The sequence below is a fragment of the Meles meles genome, chromosome 4 (assembly GCF_922984935.1).
Source record: "Meles meles chromosome 4, mMelMel3.1 paternal haplotype, whole genome shotgun sequence".
NCBI classification, from domain to species: domain Eukaryota; kingdom Metazoa; phylum Chordata; class Mammalia; order Carnivora; family Mustelidae; genus Meles; species Meles meles.
Genome location: NC_060069.1, coordinates 76,311,254 through 76,327,528, shown reverse-complemented (window position 1 = coordinate 76,327,528; position 16,275 = coordinate 76,311,254). Strand labels below are relative to the sequence as shown.

General features: G+C 38.8%; 1 protein-coding gene across 4 annotated transcripts in view; it reads left to right on the top strand.

Annotated features, from left to right (window-relative positions):
• The window catches only part of NMD3 (NMD3 ribosome export adaptor), a 123,605-nt gene that overhangs the window by 72,594 nt on the left and 34,736 nt on the right, over positions 1-16,275 (top strand). For all 4 annotated transcript variants that reach the window (XM_046002882.1, XM_046002880.1, XM_046002881.1 and 1 more), the window contains one exon: positions 4,542-4,774. In XM_046002882.1, coding sequence (XP_045858838.1) covers positions 4,695-4,774 — 80 coding nt within the window. In that variant the 5' untranslated portion in view covers positions 4,542-4,694. The remainder of the gene's footprint in view (positions 1-4,541; positions 4,775-16,275) is intronic.

Genomic DNA, 16,275 nt, shown 5'->3' with positions numbered 1-16,275 from the left:
AAGAATTATAGTGATTTGTTCCAAAGATAATTTCATAATAGTAACAATCACTAATACTGAAACTGTTAGTGAAAAAGATTGTATGTGTGTTCATAAGAACTCTTAAACCAGGATCATTCACAACTTTTTCCTTAAGGTCGGGTGTAGTTAAAAGGTATGTGGAATTTAAGAAACAAACAAGAGGATCATAGGGGAAGGGAGGGAATGATAAAATAAGATGAAGTGAGAGGAGACAAACCATAAGAGATTCTTAACTATAGGACACAAACTGAGGGTTGCTTGAGGGAAGGTGACTGGGGGGATGGGCATTAAAGATGGCACATGATGTGATGTAATGAACCCTGGGTGTTCTATGCAACTGATGAATAACTGAACAAATCTGAATCTAATGATATACTATATGTCAACTAACTGAATTTAAGTAAAATAAGTTTTTTAAAACGGTAATAAGACAACATGAAGTCAAAGATTAGTTGCTGTTATTTATTTTTACAAAAGACCAAATGGGGTAAAGATGCCCTCTAGTGGAAGGTTAGGCCCTCTCTACAATCAAACTGAAAGCATAAAAAAATCTGCTATCCATCATTTTATGAAATGCTCTACATATGTAATTGAGATGTGGGGTTTTGGCTTTCTTTTTGAACAATAGAATCAGTAACAGAATTAAGAAATTAATTCTCTTACATAAGAAATTGTATTTCCGGGGGCGCCTGGGTGGCTCAGTGGGTTAAGCCGCTGCCTTCGGCTCAGGTCATGATCTCGGGGTCCTGGGATCGAGTCCCGCATCGGGCTGTCTGCTCAGCAGGGGCCTGCTTCCCTCTCTCTCTCTCTGCCTGCCTATCTACTTGTGATCTCTCTCTGTCAAATAAATAAAATCTTTAAAAAAAAAAAAAAAAAAAAAAAGAAATTGTATTTCCGGGCGCCTGGGTGGCTCAGTGGATTAAGCCGCTGCCTTCAGCTCAGGTCATGATCTCAGGGTCCTGGATCGAGCCCCTCATCGGGCTCTCTGCTCTGCAGGGAGCCTGCTTCCTCCTCTCTCTCTGCCTGCCTCTCTGCCTACTTGTGATCTCTCTCTCTGTCAAATAAATAAATAAAATCTTTAAAAAAAATGCTTTTAAAGAAATTGTATTCATTCATATGTTCTTCCTGGATGGATTTTATTTATCTTAATTACTTCTACAGTGCAATTATATGACTTTCAGTGTTGATGTGGTTGAAAAAGAGGGAAGAGGATAAAGGAACTGGGTGTGTAGACTTAATTTTGTGGTCTTAAAAAAAAATAGGAGGGGCACCTGGGTGGCTCAGTGGTTTAAAGCCTCTGCCTTCAGCTGGGGTCATGATCCCAGGATCCTGGGATCGAGTCCCGCATCGGGCTCTCTGCTCCACGGGGAGCCTGCTTCCTCCTCTCTCTCTGCCTGCCTCTCTGCCTACTTGTGATCTCTATCTGTCAAATAAATAAAGAAACCTTTAAAAAAAAATAGGATATCCATCTGGACCAAAAAAAAAAAAAAAAGCATCTTAACTTCCCTCCCACTCCATCGAGAAAAACTGATTCCAAGTGGATTGCAGATCTAAATGTGAAAAATAGAATAGTAAAGCTTATAGAAGAAAACATAGCCATCTTCAGCATAGCAAATATTTCTCAAACCGTACACAAATAGCACTAACTACGAAGGAAAATGATGATAATTGTACTAAATGAAAATTAAGAACTTCTTTAAGTAAAAACCACTACTAAAGGGAGTGAAAAGGCAAATCACACTGGGAGATGACATTTGCTTTACATGTATTCAATAAAGGGGGGGTATGTAAGGAATTCTTATAAATCAATAAGAAAAAGAACATAGTAGAAAAATGACAACAACTTAATAGGGACTTTTCAAAAAATTCTAGTGACCAATAAACTTATGAAAATGTGTTCAACTTCCTTAGTCATCAGGGAAAGTAAACTTAAATCACAGTGTGATAGACAGCACCGTAACCAGAAAGAACTGTGCTGGTAAATGTGGGACAATGGGCTTTCTGGAGGGGGGAAAAGTAAGGTATGTATATCACAAACTGACAAATAATTTTAAAAATTCAGTATAATAGGTATTCTGTATGCTAAATTCCATATAGCCAACTGATTTTTATTGAACACTTTTATTGATTCTTGCTGAACTCTAGTATCCATATCTGTTCGTAATTCAACCATGCTTTGATAATTTTTTAGCTGTTCACAACATATCAGCTACAAATATGACACTTTTGAGTTTAACCTGCATTACCAATATTTCCCCATCACTTTCTTATGTCTATATGAATCAACAGTAAAATAAATCAAGCCCTGATAAGTAGCATTTCTCAGTTTTCATGGTGTGAACACTCCACCATAGTTAATTTCATATTACCCACAAAAAACTGTTGAAGACATGCATGGTGGTGCACCATTATATAAGATTTCCGCCATGCAAACACAATTGATGTAAATAACCTTAATAGCATTGATGATAGTCAGATGTAGTAAAATAGGAAATAATGAAATCTGAATACTTATTACCTTTGTTTTAATATAACTTACTTAAGTTTATATATAATTTAATTTTTAATAATGCTTGTGTTTAACAATGCTTGTGTTTAATAATGCTTGTGTTTAACAACAAAATTATTGAAAATTTAACCACTGGCTAACTGATTATGAGCCAACTCTAGCATACTCTTCAACCTACCAGAAGAAAAAGGACAGTCAATACCAAGGGAGGCCCTTTGACCTGATAATTCAATTCCTAGATATGCAACAGGAATGCACACAAATATTCACCAAAGATATGTACAAGAATGTTCACAGCAGCACTGTTCATAGTAGCCCTCAGCTAAAAGCAACTCCAAGTCTGTCAATAATAGGATAAATAAATCACATTGTATTCAGTGAGAATAAACCAACTATTTTTACATGTATCAATATGGATGAATCTCATAAATGTAAAGTTGAGTGAAAGAAGCCAGACCCAAGGTATAGATACTGTATGTTTACATTTACATAAAGCTCAGAAATAGGCAAAATTGATCTACAATTGATCTAACACAAGTAGAGTGAATACCTCTTGGGATTAGGGTTCAAGGAAGGCACCTAGTGTCCTGCGTCCTGGTTATGTTCTTTTTCTTAACCTAATCTTTTTTTTTTTTTCTTAAGTAATCTCTACCCTTGAACTCACAGCCCCAAGATCAAAAAGCCCTTGTTCTATCGACTGAGCCAGCCAAGCACCCCATGTTCTTCTTCTTATCGGGAATTGTTTATACAGATGTGTCTAGTTTGTGAACATTCATCAAACTATAAAACTTGAGACCTGTGTGCTTTTCTGTGGTTGTTGAATTTCAGTAAAGTGTTTACTTAAAACACTTTTATTGTATTTTTAAAAAGATTTTATTTACTTAACACAGAGAAAGAGAATAAGCAGGGGGAACAGCAGGCAGGGGGAACAGCAGGCAGAGGGAGAGTGAGAAGCAGGCTCCCCACTGAGCAGGGACCCCGATGTGGGGCTCAATCCCAGGACCCTGGGATCATGACCTGAGCTGAAGGCAGAGGCTTAACCGACTGATCCACCCATGTGCCCACTTCAAAACATTTTTAAATGTGCTGTCTCAATTTCAAAAAAATACAATTGACCTAATTGGTAATTCCAAGGTAAAAGTAAATTGGTTGATTTAATTATATCTGAAGGAGCAGGGGAGTAGAAACCAGAAGATTAGGTAATGGAGTCCCATTATCTAACCATGAGACCATGTGAAAGGGATTTTATTCCTTTTGTGACTCATCCTTTCTGCTACAAGATAGTAGTATTGGTGAATTACGCAAACCAGAACATGATTGGAAGAAAAAGCTTATCAAATATCTGTATTAGCCTTAAAAATATCTAAACACTTCATGAAGCTAAATTATGTCAAAGAGTGCTATATCCAAAAAAGTCTATGTTTTCCCTAAAAATATAGCTTTAATGATAAGAGTGAAGTAGCTATTTAAAAAGTTTTCAAAGACATAATAACCTTATACATCTTTCCCTTTGGCCTGGATCCAGAGAGGGAAAACAGCTGCAGGCCAATAAAATTAAAAAAGGAGAGGAGTGCCTCTTGGTGAAAGATATGGGTAAATGGTTAAATGAATATTGGAAATGGAGTGAAGGTTCCATCAGCTGTAAACACAGGGGAAGGCAAGCAGCAGCTTTCTGCTGAGTGGAAGTTAATTTAACAGCATACGTTGCAGATAAAAAATATTTTACAGAGATTATTAATTCCTATAGGTTTATACCTATGTTTTCAAATTAGTATCAAATTACTTTTGAAGGCTTTCTCCTCCCATAGATAGCATATCAAAATATTATATAAAACAAGACATTTGGTTCTGTTGTTACCCCACGACCTGCTAGAAGTTTTACTGCCACAGTACATTTCACATTTCATAAATTTTTATGCCCACTTTGACCTAGACTTGCCTTTTTGTGTGAGTTACTTAGAAGAACTTGAGTTAAGAATATGTGATATGTCTAAAAGAGTATTTGTTGTAGGTGGACATAGTGGAAAGAGATCCTGTCTTGAAGATTCCTGTGAGCCTTAAGGGTGAGCACCACTGAGCACCAGTTTGGCAATAATCCTACACATCTCCTCTGAAAAGATCTTGATTTTAATCAACAATCAAAGACCTTGGAATTCGTTCAGACATGTGGCTCTGCACACATAACCAAGTTCATGTGAACAAGAGGTTCAGATCAATGAACAACCAGATGCAGACATCGTCTGGGTAAGTCAAACAAGGTTTATGTATTTAGAAGTGCAGCATGAAGTCGAAGCAGGTACGGTACACAGTGGAGAGGTTGGCTCTCATTTCCTATGAACAGACAGAAGTGCCTTCAGAAAGGCCACACCAACGGACACACAGTTGAGGGTGGTCAGTCTGAGCGAATGAAGTCCACATCCTACCTTTCAAAGCTCAGCTGCCATTTCAGACCTAGTCTTGCACACATGGTGCTGAAGCAGTCTGGGACGTGGTCTTGCTTGGGAACCTGCTGGAGACAACTGTACCACGGCCAGGGATATCTCACTTATCCCAGAGTCATATGGCACAAACAAGGCTTGCAGGTGTAGAGTACCTGGCACTTGTGCTCCTAGATAAACTTTGCATTCATTACTCTAACCTCTCCAAACTAAAACAGCTTGGGCCGGATAGAATCCTGATTTCCGTGCTGGGGAGCAGAGCAAGAATCCATTACCCTGATGGACTGGGCATCATGGTAATGCACCATTGGACTAGCCCCAGGGGCCTAGTCTACAAGTCCTGACTTACTTAGGTTGACAAGGAATCATAAGGCTGAAGGAGGAAAAAAAGACTACAAAATATCTGCCCCAGCCACGGACTGTTGCATTATGTCGTCACTAGCCGTTATAAGACAGCTTTTCTACATCATTATTTTCCATGTAGTTTTATTTAACTATGTTCATTTGTTTTTGCCTTCTAAACCTCTTCATTGAGCTATGAGGAAAATTCTATCTGGTCATCCTTTCATCAGGTGAAATAACCATTTGGACATGTACTTCCTTTCAACCCAGTTTGATTTATTTATTTTTAAAGATTTTATTTATTAATTTGTCAGAGAGAGCGAGCGAGCGAGCACAAGCAGGGGTAGTGACAGGCAGAGGGAGAAGCAGGCTCCCCCCTGGGCAAGGAGCCTGATGCAGGATTTGATCCCAGAACTCTAGGATCATGACCTGAGCCAACTGAGCCACCCAGGAGTCCCTCAACCCCGTTTTAAATGATAAGATACGAAGTTGCAGTATCTCCATGCAATCCCAGCAATTTGGATTCATCATTGGATTCATCCATAATGTTTAAATTGGGGAAGAATTGCTAGATGTTACACATCTCTGCCTAAAGCTTAGCCTACCTCAACTACATTTTTTGTCCTGAAACTCTTATTTATCTTGGCTCATTCTGCTAAGGCAGAGAGCTGATTAGAATCAGGAGCCAGGTTCAAACCCTGGCTTTACCAACTTCTAGCTTTGTAATCTTTGTTAGGTCCCATTGACCTTGAGCTTTGCTTTCCTCATCAGTAAGGTGGGATTAAATCTACCTCAAGGATTTGTAATGACAGTTAAGATAATGTTTGCAACCTTGACTTGAACAGTGCTTGACACATAGTCTATGTTCAGTAAATATAAACTGAGTCTAAATCTGACAGTTTGGGTGCGCCTGGGTGGCTCAGTGGGTTAAGCCTCTGCCTTCGGCTCAGGTCATGATCTCAGGGTCCTGGGATCGAGCCCCGCATCGGGCTCTCGCTCAGCGGGGAGCCTGTTTCTCCCTCTCTCTCTGCCTGCCTCTCTGCCTACTTGTGACCTCTCTCTCTGTCAAATAAATAAATAAAATATTAAAAAAAAATCTGACAGTTTGGTCTTTTGGAATATATAGCGTATGCCAAAATTCTTTATCATCTGCAATTTTTACTGCCAGGGTTGGGTTTTACTGCAAACCTTAATATTTCAGCAATAAATTAATTGCCAGGATTTTAGAGGGTGATTTTGTTATGTTCTGAACAAAAATAAAAATGCTTGCAGCTAAAAGCATTTCCTTGTTTGTGAAACTAGGCTTGTGACTACATGCCAAGCAACTCAAAAATACATATTATATTCTGGGCCACCACTTACTTTCTTGGAAGCTTCTTGAGAAAGTTAATGAATGTATCCCAGAGTCTGTTGAACTCAAGTAAATTTTCACTGAGGTGTTGGCTTGCTCACTTTGTTAGATGGATTAAAGGTTATGGGAGAGGGGCATAGTCGACACTGTGGCTGATGGACTAGGAAGCAGTGAGCCTGCACCATAATGCAGGCAAGGAACATCACTCCACATAGGGATTAAGATTTTAATTGGTTTCTCAAGGCACTTGCAGACTCTATTCAGGAACTAATTCTGAATTTATAGGAATAGTGGAGGAGTGCAGCCATGACCATTTAGGGCTTTCTATTTTACATTTATAAATATTAATTGAACACATTACCACTGTCTAAAAATGGTCTAATAAATATTTACCAAGATTAGCTGGCTATTAGACTTCTTAACTTAGTGCTTCCAACTGTGTTAATTTTGGCAATGAATGTGCAAATTACTAAGCTCATTTAAGGATTCTAAACTTGGAAGGGACAGAGATGGGGAAATAGGAGATGTTTGAAAATTAGCAAGAAAGGGACAGGACGGTTGCAGGCCATGGCTCAACTCTCCGCATCCAGTTGCCACCCAGTCTCCATGCGGTCATGTAATCAAGGTTCACCTGATTCCGGGCACCGGCCCTGAACTTCTGAGCTAACTGAGGCAAGGAAGCAGGGACTGCGGGAAGTTGTACAGGTGTCACCTAGTCAGACGCCCAGGGGAGGGAGGACCACAATGCTAGCAGCAATAGATAAGAGAATGATGTCTTTGTGGGCTTGACTGGGCGAGCTGGCTCTGCTGTGTGATGTTGAGTGGTGTTCCTGGCTGCATGGCCCAAGTCTGGTCCTTCACCTTCCTTTGTCTTCTGGGGCCTACCAAGCGCATGCTCACAAATTCCTTTCTGCCAAATAAGCCAGAGTCAGTGTCTCTGGTTTGTAACTAGGAATTTTATGCGATGGAGCAATTAATTCAATTTAAAAAAAAAAAAAAACTATGTTAGGTTGTTGAAATTTTCATGGATTGGATTTGGTGTGGCCAGTTTAAGACCTCCCTGATAAATTATAAGCTCCTTTATAAATAAAGTGGGAGACTAGAAAATATGAAGAGAATCCATACAAGTTAGATTTCTTCATTTTTTCCTCCTTATTGTCAAAGTAATACAATATTCTAATATTTTAAAAGTGTTTTTAACAGAGGAATAATTATCTAATAATTCTTTTAATGCACTGTTATAGGGCCAAAGAAAATGCAAGGGTCGAGGTGGAATGGCTAATGCATAGGGCACACAGGACTAGTGTGCTGGATCTCTTGGTACACTGGTGCTCATGAGAAGCTGGCTAGAGAGTGCATATTTCCTAATACCTGGAAAAATAGTGTAGCTCGGTGAGAAAGACAAAGAAGACTTTTCCCTTTCTTTCTTTTAACACTCATGCCAATCAGTAAGTGTTGTTTATTTGAAGCAAAACATTGTGCTAGCAATCTGGAAAAAATCAAAGAATTATAAGTCACCTGAATGCCCTTGAAGGAAACACATTTATTCATTCATTTTTCAAATGTTTATTACATGCTACTATATTAGATACAATGGATACAATGGTATGCAAGGTACAGCCCTTGTCCCCTGAGGCTTACAGTTGGTAAGTACTATGGCTCCATGACTAGACACCTGTGTGGCCTGGAGATACACAGGAGCCTATTAGTTACTAGGTTATTTATTTTTGGCTAACATTTTTTAGACACGTACAACCAATTACCATAGCCTATTTTTAAAAAATTGATATTCATTGCTGCATCTTGAGTTTGCAGGTATACGCAGTATATAATCAGCAAGTTATGAATAAATTCAGATTATACATGTATGTTCCCAAAGGTGACGTGTATAAATACATTAACTACAAGCATGGATCTAAAATTATGATTAACCTCATGGTTAACCTCATGGGGAGCCTGGGTGGCTCAGTTGGTTAAGTCTCTGATTCTTGATTTCAGCTCAGGTCATGGCCTCAGGGTTGTGAGGGTGAGCCGGGAATGGGGAGGGAGGCTCTCCTTCTCCCTCTGCTCCTCTCCCCACCCACAGCCCCTGCTCACACACATGCATGTTCTCTCTCTCTCTGAAAAAATAAGATTATGACTAACCTCTTTTTAAAATGCAGAAATTTAAAATTATACTTTCTTTTTAAATGAAGACATTATATACTTCAAAAATCAAATTTGGCTTATATCAGAGATGGATGACAGCTACAGGATTGTACTCTTCAATGCCAATTACCTAATTTTTTTTGTAATAGCAATGACATTAAAAGGAAATTACCCCCACGTTTTAACTGCCGATCTAGCATTGAAGAAAGTTTTGCAAAAAGGTAATACAACCTTTGAAAGGCTTCAGACTCTAAATTAAAATCTGCTAGGCTCAGATTAAAATGGGAATGTTGCAGATGAAAAAGAAAGATACAGTTGGTTTATTGGATAAAATCAAAAGTTGCTGACATTTCTTTGAATGTCAATCTACTAAATTCCGTTTCTCTAAATATTTCTTTCTATTAGTTTTTCTTACTGGTACAAGTTATCTCAAATAGCTCACAAAGTTCTTCTTGGCAAAGCACTTCTATTTGCTGTAGAACAAAAACTGTTCTGTGTTGACCTAACAGTGTAAGTATTTTTGCTATAAAATTGTATCATGGCAGACATCTAATGATTTTTCCACTAAAACAAAATACCATAATATTTTTATTCTCTCAGCATTGCATTTAAAAAAATGTTAATGTTAAACACAAAGAACTGTTATCTTATTTGGCCATGAGATACTGAGTTGGAAAAACCTACAGTTCTTTTGTGTTTCCCCTTTCCTCTCACACTACTGCCACACTCATAACACTTCTGATATTTCTGGTCATCAAATCTGTGGAGGGTCCCCCATACCAAGTAATTCTTCAGGACACCTGCTGGGTATCCTACAATTTAACTCAATTCTGACACTATCTACTTGGAGGCAATGTCGGAAGATAGTGTCAGATCCCACAGGTTAAAGGCTCAGTCCCTCAAGACTGCTCTCACCCCACTTCAGACGTCAATCTTGAGTAGTAGGTCCTCAGCTTAACCACAATTTCTGTCTGATGTGGCTACAAATCAGTGGTTCCCACCACCCACTCCCTGGATTTACAGAACCAAGCAGCTCACAGAACTCAGGGAAATGCTTACTTAAGTTACCAATATATTAAAGGATATGATTGAGGATACAGGCAAACATCCATATGAAAAGATACATAGGGCGAAGTCTGGCAAGGTTCTGAGCACAGGAGCTCCTGTCCCCATGATACTGGGGTGATTCGCCCTCCCAGTACATGGAAATGTTGACCTACACGGAAGCCACCCCTCCTCCCCTCTGGAGATTGCGGATCAGTGAAGCCAAAGAATTCAAGCTTCTAATAATGACTTAGTCTTTCTGATAACCACCCCCATCCAGGAACCAAAGAGAATCCCACCCAGAATCACCTCAATAGAACAAAAATGCTCCTAGTGCTCTTGTCGTTTAGGAATTTACGAGAGTTTTAGGAGTCCTGTGTCGGGGACTGGGGATGAAGACCAAATATTTCTTCTTATACATCTGAGTGCCACAGATATAATTTAAATTTGTATTAAGACAGAAAGCCTAGAAAAAGAATGCAGAATTTGAAGTTTAAAGGTTGAAGAGCCACAGAAGCCACAAAAAAATAATCAAGTGTTTTAACAACTTGGAAAGAGATTGAAGGCACTTAAAGTATCTTAAGATCTGAGTCAAAATCTGGGCTTTCCCTTTAGCTGGGTATCAGACCTTTGCTAAGTAACAACCTCCTTGAGCTTCAGTTCCTTCACTTGCCAGATGGGGATCACTACCCACTTCTCAGAATTGTGAAAATTAAATAGTGAGTGTAAGGTGTCTGGTGTGTCACATGGTAATTTAATAAATATCTGTTCTGTATCTTCCTCTTCTCTAAGAGTTTAAGATCTAGCTGGGACTATAAGCTGTACACCCAGGAGGGGGTAAAGAAAAATCCAAGAGTTAAGCCACAACTCACATACACAGAGGTGGCTGGAGAAGATGATCTTTAATGTCCCTTCCAGCTCTAAACATCGATTATTCTATGACAGCTGTATAAGAGGTGTCATGGGGCAATGAATGACGAATCTGCAATTGGAAAGTGCAGACAGTAAGTGCTATGAGGTCGAAGATGGGAGCATCTGCCCTGGGCTGGAATGGTTTTGGAAGACCATTAAAAAATTCTGAGCCGTCTGAGCTACAACAAAAGCCCAATTCAATTAGGAGAGCAACTGGCCAGAATCTGATTATAATACAAATGCAGGCCTAGCTGAGGAGAATAAGAAACATGAAATACTGTAGAGAAAGAAGAAAGGAAAATGCAGGGTCAGCAATTTGGTTTCTGAAACACACACAGAATATTAAGTAGCTATCATGTTTTTCATCCTTAAAATAGTCTTTTAAGGTAAGCAGAGTATATCAGCCTTGCTGAGAATCTCCCAAGAGTGAGGAATTTGTTCGAAATGCATTTGGTTACAAATAATAGAAAACCTGCCAGCCTTGGCTTAAAAAACAAAAAACAAAAACCAAAAAACAAAACAAAACAAAAAACCACACACATTTTTTTTTTCTTAAATAGAAAGAACGCTAAAGGTGAATAGCCCAAGGTTGGAGCCACTTCATAATGACACAGTCAAGACACAGTTTCTTTCTAGCTATCTGCCTCAGCATCCTTAATGTGATGGCATATACCCTTAGTTGCTTTCTGGTCGGGTAAGGCACCACATTTACATTCCCGACAGCAAGCAGACAGAAAGGGAAAGGAGCAAAGACGGAGGGCAAAAGGGCATATCCATTGAGCCTGTGTCTCTTTATTAAGAAAGCTGAAGTTCTCCTGGAAGATTGCCCAATAGACTTCCCCATCTAACCTGCTGGCCGAAATTGTACCTCATGGTTGTTCCGAGTGGTAAGGATGCTGGGGAGATGGGGTTTGTCAGGCAGCCAACTGTGTAGACAAAAGTATTGAAGCCTTAGGGAAAAAATGACTACCAGAGATAAAAGCAGGGTGCTGTTGGGGCATCTGGGTGGCTCAGTGGGTTGAGCCTCTGCCTTTGGCTTGGGTCGTGGTCTCAGGGTCCTGGGATCAAGCCCCGCGTTGGGCTCTCTGCTCAGCAGGGAGCCACTTCCCTCTCTGTCTCTGTCTGCCTCTTTAAAAAAAAAGGAAAAAAAAAAGCAGGGGGCTGTTTTACTCAAACAAAAAATTTTACCCTATTTGTTAAATAAATCAGACGTTTTAAAACTTTGTAATAATTGTAGATTCACATGCACGTGTAAGACAACACAAAGAGGGGCGCCTGGGTGGCTCAGTGGATTGGGCCGCTGCCTTCGGCTCAGGTCATGATCTCAGGGTCCTGGGATCGAGTCCCGCATCGGGCTCTCTGCTCGGCAGCGAGCCTGCTTCCCTCTCTCTCTCTCTCTGCCTGCCTCTCTGTCTGCTTGTGATCTCTCTCTGTCAAATAAATACATACAATCTTTAAAAAAAAAAAAAAAAGACAACACAAAGAGATCACCTGGACCCTTTAATCTGTCCCCGCAAAGGGTTACATCTTGCAAAACTGAAAGTACAATATCACAACTAGGACATTGACTTGGATATAATCAAAATACAAATCATTTCCATCACCACAAGGATCCTTCATGTTGTCCTTTTACAGCTGCACCTACTTCCCTCCTGCCCTCTCCTTCATTCTTAATTTCTAGCAACCACTCAACTGTTCTCCAGCTCTCTAATTTTGTCATTTCAAGAATGTTACATAAATGGAATCATATGGCATATAACCTTTTGGAAATGGCTTTTTCACTCAGCATAATTCTCTGGAGAATCTGGAGATTCAAGTTGTTGTTTTGTACAATAGTTTATTTCTGATTATTGCTGAATGGTATTTCATGGAGTGGATGTAACACAGTTTATTCACTCACTGAAAAATATCTGGGTTGTTTTGGCTACTGCAAAAAGAAAAAAAGGCTGCTATCTACATTGGTGTATAGGTCTTTATGTAAACATAAGTTTTGATTTCATCGGGATAACTGCCTAGGAGTACAATAACTAGATGTATGGTAGTTGCATTTTTAATGCAAAAAAGTTGGTTAAGAAACTTCTAGGTTGCTTCCTAGAGTGGCTATACCATTTTGCATTCTCACCAGCCATGTGTGAGTAATCAGGTTCTTTGCATCCTTGCCAACATATGGTATTATCACTATTTTTCATTTTAGCTATTCTGATAGATGGGTAGTAATATCTCATTGTGTTTTTAATTTGCTTACTCCTGATGTTAAGCATCTTCTTATCTGCTTGTTTGACTACTGGATATCCTCCTCAGTGAAATGTCTCTTCATGGTTTTTGGTTGTTTTTTTTTTTTTTTTGCCCATTTTCTAATTGGATTGTTTTTTCATATAAATTTTGAGAGTTCTTTATTTTATTTATTATTTTTAAAGGTTTTTTTAAAAGATTTTATTTATTTATTTGACAGACAGAGATCACAAGTAGGCAGAAAGGCAGACAGAGAGAGGGAGGAGGAAGCAGGCTCCCCACGGAGCAGAAAGCCCATGTGAGGCTTGATCCCAGGACCCTGGGATCATGACCGGAGCTGAAGGCAGAGGCTTCAACGCACTGAGCCACCCAGGCACCCTTAAAGTTTATTTTTTAAAAACCACATTCCAATGTGGGGCTCAAACCCATGACCCTGAGATCAAGAATTGCTGTCTTCCAACTGAGCCAACCGGGAGCTCCGAGTTCTTTATATGTTGAAGATCCTGGTCTTTGGTTGGATATGCTTTGAACATATTTTCTCCTTACTGCATTGAGTCTTTGAGTCCATGAAAAGAGTATGTTTCTTCACTGATTGAGATCTTTGTTTTCTTTCTTCAGCATTTTGTACTTCTCAGCATACAAATTTTGTGCACATTTTGTTAGATTTACCTACGTTTTCGTTTTTCATTTTTTTTTTAGCAATTGTAAATAGTATTTTATTTTTAATTTCGGTGTCACATTTTCATCGTTAATATATGTAAATACAGCTTTTTTATTGTTAAACACTGTACAATACTTCATTTGTTTTTGATGTAGTGTTCCACAATTCATTGTTTGCATATAACCCCCAGTGCTCATTGCAATACATGACCACCTTAATACCCATCACCGGGCTAACCCATCCCCCCAGACCCTTCCCCTCTGAAACCCTCAGTTTGTTTTCCAGAGTCCATAGTCTCTCATGGTTTGTCTATCCCTCTGATTTCCCCAAATAAAGCTGCTTTTTAAAAAAGATTTTTTAAAAAGATTTATTTATTTTGAGAGAGAGAGAAAGCACACATGTGTGCGCACACAGATGTACTCACAAGTGTGAGTGGGGGGAAGCGTAGGGGGAGAGGGAAAGAGAGAATCCTCAAGCAGATTCCTTGCTGAATGTGGACCCTGAGATCATGATCTAAGCCAAAACCAAGAGTTGGATGCTTAACTAATTGAGCCACCCAGGCCCCTCAGATACAGTTGATTTTTAATGTGTACCTGTGACCTGATGAACTCACTTCTTAGTTCTAGGAGGAATTTTTCTGTTTTGTTTTGTTTTTGTTTTCTAGATTCTTTGGGATTTTTCTATTTATGCAATCATGTCATTTGCATTTAAGGGCACTTTTATTTCTTCCTTTCTGATATGTTTACTTATTTCCTTTTCTTGCCTTGTTGCACTAAACAGACCTTTCAGCACGATATTATACAGGAGTGGAAAGTGTGAACATGCTTGCCTTTTTTCCAGTCTTAGGGAAGGAAGCATTCAATCTTTTACCATTGAGTATAAAGTTACCTATTGGGCTTTTGTTGGTACTCTTTATCAAGTTGAACAAGTTCTGCTCTATTTCTATTTTACTAAGCATTTTTACCCTGAATGGTTGTTGAATTTTATTAAATGCTTCTTCTGTATCAGTTGATATGATCATGTGATTTTCTTTTTTTAGCCTGTTAATATGGTGGATTTACATTAACTTTCTAGTATTGAACCAGGCTTGTATCCATGGAATGAAGTCCACTTAGTTATGGTGTACAATTCTTTGTATGTATTGCTGAATTCTACTTGCTAATATTTTGTTAAAGATTTTTGCATCTAGGGGCACCTGGGTGGCTCAGTGGGTTAAAGCCTCTGCCTTCGGCTCAGGTCATGATCCCAGGGTCCTGGGATCGAGCCCCTCATTGAGCTCTCTGCTCAGCGGGGAGCCTGCTTCCTCCTCTCTCTCTTCCTGCCTCTCTGCCTACCTGTGATCTCTGTCTGTCAAATAAATAAATAAAATCTTTAAAGTAAAAAAAAATTTTTTTTTTGCATCTATATTTATGAGTGTATTGGTCTGTAGTTTTAGTTTCTTTTCCTTCCTTCCTTCCTTCTTACTTTCCTTCCTTTCTTTTTTTGTACTGTCTTTGTCTGGTTTTGGTATCAAGGTAATAAAATTTCAAAAGAAACTTTCAGAAAATGAATTGGAAAATGTCACCTTCTATTTTCTGAAAGAGATTTTGTAGAATTAATTCTAGTTCTTTTTTAAACATCTAGTAGAATTCTCTAGTGAAATATCTGGAAGGTTTTTTGGGGGGGAGGTGGGATTTTTTAAATACAAATTCAATTTCCTTGCTAATTATTGGGTTATTCAGATCATCTACTAAATTTGGGATAAGTTGTGGTGGTCTGTGCTTTTTGAGGAACTGCACTATTTCATCTAAGTTTTCAAATTTGGTGTGTGGATTTGTTCATAGTGTTCCCTTATCAGTCTCTGACACTGCCAGTTATCTAAATCTTCAATATATTAAAAAACATTATATATATCATCAATTTTCAATTCCTTATAGAAAACACTCTCAGAGCCATCTTACTGGTCCAGTCTAGAGCCATATTATTTGTTTGTTTATTTGTTGTATATTTATTTATTTTTAAGAGAGAGAGCATGAGGAGGGAAGGGACAGAGGGAGAGGGAGAGACAGAATCCCAAGCAGGCTCCACACTAGGTGCCCAACTCCACGACCCTTAGATCATGACTCAAGCAGAAATCAAGAGTTGGATGCCCAACTGACTGAGTCACCCAGGTGCGCATGGAGCCATTTACCTGCACCCTCTGTGTAGCACAAAACTGTCACCTTGGGATTTTGCTTAACTTCTCTCCTGTTTCTTATGTCTTGTGCCCTCTTTTTTCTTGGTCTATACCTATCAGTAACTTCCTCAGAAGGGTACAACTGAAAATATCTTTATTATACACTTACATTTTATTGATAATTTTGGCTGAGAATACAATTCAAGTTTGGAAATAATTTTACTTTAGAATTTTCAAAATATTTCTGTATTGCTTTTTTGTTTCTGGCATTGCTGTTGAAAGTTTGAAGCTATTCTGATCTTGATCCCCAGTATGTGACTTGTTTTTTACCCTTATGAGTTTCCAGAATCTTCCTTTGATCACCAGTGCTCTAAACCTCATGACAATGATATCTGGTATATACCTATTTATATCCATTTTGCTAAGAATATGTTAGATCCTTTCAACTTGTAAATTGGTGTT